The sequence below is a fragment of the Salminus brasiliensis genome, chromosome 4 (genome assembly GCF_030463535.1).
Source record: "Salminus brasiliensis chromosome 4, fSalBra1.hap2, whole genome shotgun sequence".
Lineage (NCBI taxonomy): Eukaryota > Metazoa > Chordata > Actinopteri > Characiformes > Bryconidae > Salminus > Salminus brasiliensis.
This window is the reverse complement of record NC_132881.1, coordinates 33913145-33917675: the sequence shown is the minus strand read 5'-3', so window position 1 is coordinate 33917675 and position 4531 is coordinate 33913145. Positions and strand designations below refer to the sequence as shown.

The following is a 4531-nucleotide window of genomic DNA, read 5'->3' as shown; positions in this document are numbered from 1 at the left end:
ACGCACACATACAGCCTCTCTCTTTTTAATACGCATATGTCTTGGACGCCCCCTATATCCTAATGGAGATAGCGTTTTTGGTTATCGAGCGCCACCTGGCGTTTAAATTGCAGGGTGTAAAACCTTCAGATTAACGATGGCTTTACATATCTGTTTTTAAAAAGCCTCTAATATACTGTAGACACACATACGTGGTCAATAACTTAACGTTAATAAAATGTTTCATCGACATAACTGCTGTCTGTCGGCTTGAACATTGTTGCCTCAACTGTTTGATGTAAGACACCATTTAAAAATGTCAATTAATGTCAAAGCATCATTTCATCATCCGAGTATAATATCTGTAGTAGTAATAACAAGATTATAAACAGAAAACACATAACAACCTTTATTTTAACCTTTATTATTATTATTATTATTATTATTATTATTGCTTTTTATTATTTTTGTCATAATAATATTATAATAATTTTGTTTTTCTCAGTGTTGTTATTACTATTGATGTTGTTGCCATAGTATCGGCAGTAATAACAGATCATGTTTATGTAATTATAAAGATTGCATGTAAATACGGGACATTAAAGGGACAGTATATCCACCTTCTCCTTCAGCTGCAGGGATCTCACAGAAAGTCACAGTTCATACTGTTGCACACACTGGAGCTGTCCTAATGAAGATATCTGGAACTGAGAGCCTTACTGAACCGTCAGATCAACATCTAACATCTAATCAGTGTGTCGATGTAGCTTTACACAGGGGCAACATGTTTCAACACATTTGGATTTTAATGTCGAGCGAAATTTTTTAGGCAGCTGCTGGGAAATGTGCTGGTTTGAATTGGTGCCGCTCAGGATGTGATGAGAGTGATTCCCGCTCACTGATCTGACCTGATACTAAAATATCCACAACCTACGGTTCTTAAACACGCGGTAAAAGCTCATGAACGGTACAGAACAACTAGAAACACGACAAAGGAGGAACAAGGAAATGCGCTGTAGAAAGACAAGACCTCGCAATGAAACGCACTGAGGTGCGCTATAACGTCAACAAGGGACAGGTGATCACGAGTGGGCGGAGCCTTAGCGGGAGCGGACCAATCAGGTAACGAAAACTGATGCTGGGGGACTCTCTTGGGCGATTCTTCGTGACCTGTTGTGGAAAATTTCTTCATTTATTTTTTTTATTTATTTATTGACTTGTAAGTAAGCAAGTCAGTCAGAAAATGAGTAAGTAAATAAGTAAGTTATTAATTAATTAATTAATTAATTAAATCACAAATACTTACTTACTTACTCAGCTTTCATCCCAAAACAGCAACCATTGTTTAATTCGTGTTATGATTAGGCTAGCTAGCTCATTTCGTGTCAGTGAGGTGTACAGGCCAAAAACTAAGATTAGGCTTCATCACGTAGGGGAGTAACCTGTAAAACCAGTCGTGCTGACAAGACTCTCCACCTTTTCCTCACGTCAACAGTCTTTCCTCCTCCTGGTAACCAGGCTCTGAAGCAGTCGGAGAGGCAGCTGCAGGTGAGTGCACCATGTACGCTAACGACTCTTATTCTACACTGTTAGACACAACCTGTAATCACGTAGATTGTGAGATGATCCAGGATGGTTCGCGGTAGATAAGCTACTGTTACACTTCTCAGAAAGTTAGCCTGTTTATCCCACTGGACGACTGGCCGTGTTTTACGTGTCTCTATGCAAAGCGCTTAGGCAAATAAGACAGTCAGTCGCCTGAGAGCTGGATGAATAAGCTTGGACGTATCTGAGGAGGTACCGTCGATAATGTGCCTGTGTTTCTCATCCCCAGACCCATAGAGAACCTGTGCTGCCTGACGGGCTATCGTTCAGTGATGAAGGCCACTTTTTCTGTTGCTTTGTGCCTTCTGTTTGTGGTCCCTCACCCTCTTGGAGAGTGTTGGGACGCCCCTTGGTTTTGCCATGGTCATGAATGTCCAGAGTACTCTGTGGTGAAAACCTATGATGTATGCCTGTTTTCTTTTCCATTCAATTTCTACACACAGTAGGAAATATTGTATTATTAGTGGAAATATTAAAATATCATTTTTACTTTTTCATCTTGGTGTCTGATGAACAGAATTTTGAGGAGCGCCTCTATAAGTCCAGCCGGTGGATTACAAAAGACATCGCAAGCGCCCAGAAAGGCGATGTAACAGATGGGTTTTGGAAACTCTACAACTTCCTGCAAGGGGAGAATGATGAGAGTAAGTTCAGCTACAAGGTGGTTTAAATCCTTTGAAGCATCATCTTTTAAAAGCTTGTCATGTTTCACTCTTTAGAAAGAGTGGTTCCCACGACCAGACCTGGGCTTGTGTCAGTGAATGAAGCCACGAGCAAAGTGTCAGTCGCTTTCTACATCGCCCCAGACACTGTCCTCCCTAAACCGAATGATGAGACAATCAGGGAAGAAAACAGGCCCAGCGGCACAATCTACATCAGGTGAGATGACCCAGATACTGTGCAATCTGAATATCTTCCAGAGAACTGAAAAACAACCAGAAATGCCTGAACCGAGGCTTGTGGGTTATAATCGTAATTTTTTTTTCATTAATTTGCTGAAATCTGTTTCATGTGACTTTGTATAAAACCCAGGATGACATCTTGTGCACATTCTAGATATGTTTTGTGATAAAGAATCTTTATTAAAGAAATCCTGACAGTGTAAAAGAACCCACACCCTGAAGAGGTTTCACTGTGTCACTGAGAACATGGCTCTTAAAAAAAAATTCTAGAAAGGGTATTTTTTTGAACGCTGCCATAGAAGAACCACTTTTGGTTTTATAAGGCAGCATGTTGGTTAAAGATTTGTAAGAGTACAAAACCTTTCAAAGGTTTAAAGAGCCTTCACTTTACATAACCTTTTTTTGCCCAAGAGTGCACATATTCTTAGTGTAATGAAACCTCTTCCGAGGGGTGTTGCTGTAGGGATCTGTAAGATTGCTGATCGCAAAACAGTTTTTACCACACAGTACACAATTTACTACATTTAAGACAAACACTGCTGATGTGTATCACCATACATGTGATGATGTCTAGCATTACTCAAGTCATTCAGTTCTGTAATTACAGAATTATAAAGTGCTCCTCTATGGTGATAGTGGAGCTGATAATATAGACATTGGGGTAGAAACAAGGAGGTGATACTAATGTTATGGCTGATTGATAATAAATATATTTTCTGTAATTCAACTAAATAAAAGATTTAGCCGCTTACTCGTTCTCCCACACACGTTACCTTGAAATTCGACAGGGTATTTGGTGGTGTGGCCTCTGAGTCTGATGCCGTGGAGAATAGAGCGAAGCTGACAGACGACCTGAAGGCTGCAGGGAAGCTGTTTGATGACACGAGATACGAAGGGGCTGGATATGACTCCCCATGGAACCTAATCAACAGACACAATGAAGTGTGGATCTATGCCGCTTGATTGTGAAGGTGCATCTTAACAGCTGAGAATCATAGATATTAAATCACTATTCTAGCTAAATAACCTCTCTTATCTCATGTGCACAATTATTTATTCTTCCTGTGCAATAGCTTTTAGCATTAACTTTTACATACACCTGTCTAACCCAACACTGTGGAAGATTCATTGAACAAGATGTTAGAAAGTTTGCTTTAATGTAACTTAAAGGAGTTATTAAAGTGCTATATATGATGAAGTGTACAGAAATTAATAATAATGGCTTTGTCGTGGAGCTTGTGCATGTAACTGTACACGTGTACATGCAGTGGTATTCTCAGTAAGCTGTTCTGCTTTGAGGTCTTTAAGTGCTTTGTATAACTAACACTAGAGGAGTGTACACAATGTATCAGAGTTTAACACTGAGGTGATATGAGTGTTAAACCTGGCTGAATTTCGAATGTCAGTGAAACATTAATATTACAGGAATGTTCCTTCTCTAATACAAGTGTTTTTAATGATTTCTATGGTGCCTGAGGACTCTCTAAGGGGTTCTTCTTTGTACCTATGAAAGGGTTCTACCTCACACCCAAAAAGACTCTTTACTCGAACAATTAGAAGAACTCTGAAGAGTATTGCAATGGAAGGATTGAACACTGGAGACAAAGCATAGATGTTTTATTTTATGGCCGATTACTTATCAAGTAGTACATGTTGTTAGACAGGCTAAAGAACAGGTTTTAAGAATATGTTGTACCTCCCAGGCCTTAATTATGAATTAGAATTTATCCTGTCCTCTTTTGTTCTCAGTAAACCTAATGTTTATCTACATTTTGCAATAAAAAACTAGTTTGCCAATCCCTTACTTTCAGAATGATTAAGTGTGTTCATGTTTGTTTGTTTTTTCATTTTTAAAATGTATCATAATAAATGAGACTGTATGATTAGTGCTCTGACTTTACATACCATAGTCAATTATAGTTACAAGATTAATGTTACTGAATAATGAGCTATTAACACTGGAACTAAGTAATAAGGTTGGTATGGTTTAGGGCTTCTCTATTTGTTGGAGATAATTTTCTAATTTCTTCTGTAAATAACACAGA

The 4531-nt window shown here is 38.7% G+C and overlaps 1 protein-coding gene across 1 annotated transcript; it reads left to right on the top strand.

The window, feature by feature from the left end:
* The first annotated feature begins 868 nt into the window (after positions 1-868).
* soul2 (heme-binding protein soul2) lies at positions 869-4300 on the top strand. Its single transcript, XM_072676982.1, has 6 exons — positions 869-1101; positions 1475-1527; positions 1814-1988; positions 2102-2228; positions 2304-2463; positions 3275-4300. Exons 3-6 carry the CDS (start codon positions 1857-1859, stop codon positions 3447-3449), a joined length of 594 nt encoding a protein of 197 aa, XP_072533083.1. The 5' UTR covers positions 869-1101; positions 1475-1527; positions 1814-1856; the 3' UTR covers positions 3450-4300.
* Positions 4301-4531: the final 231 nt, after the last annotated feature.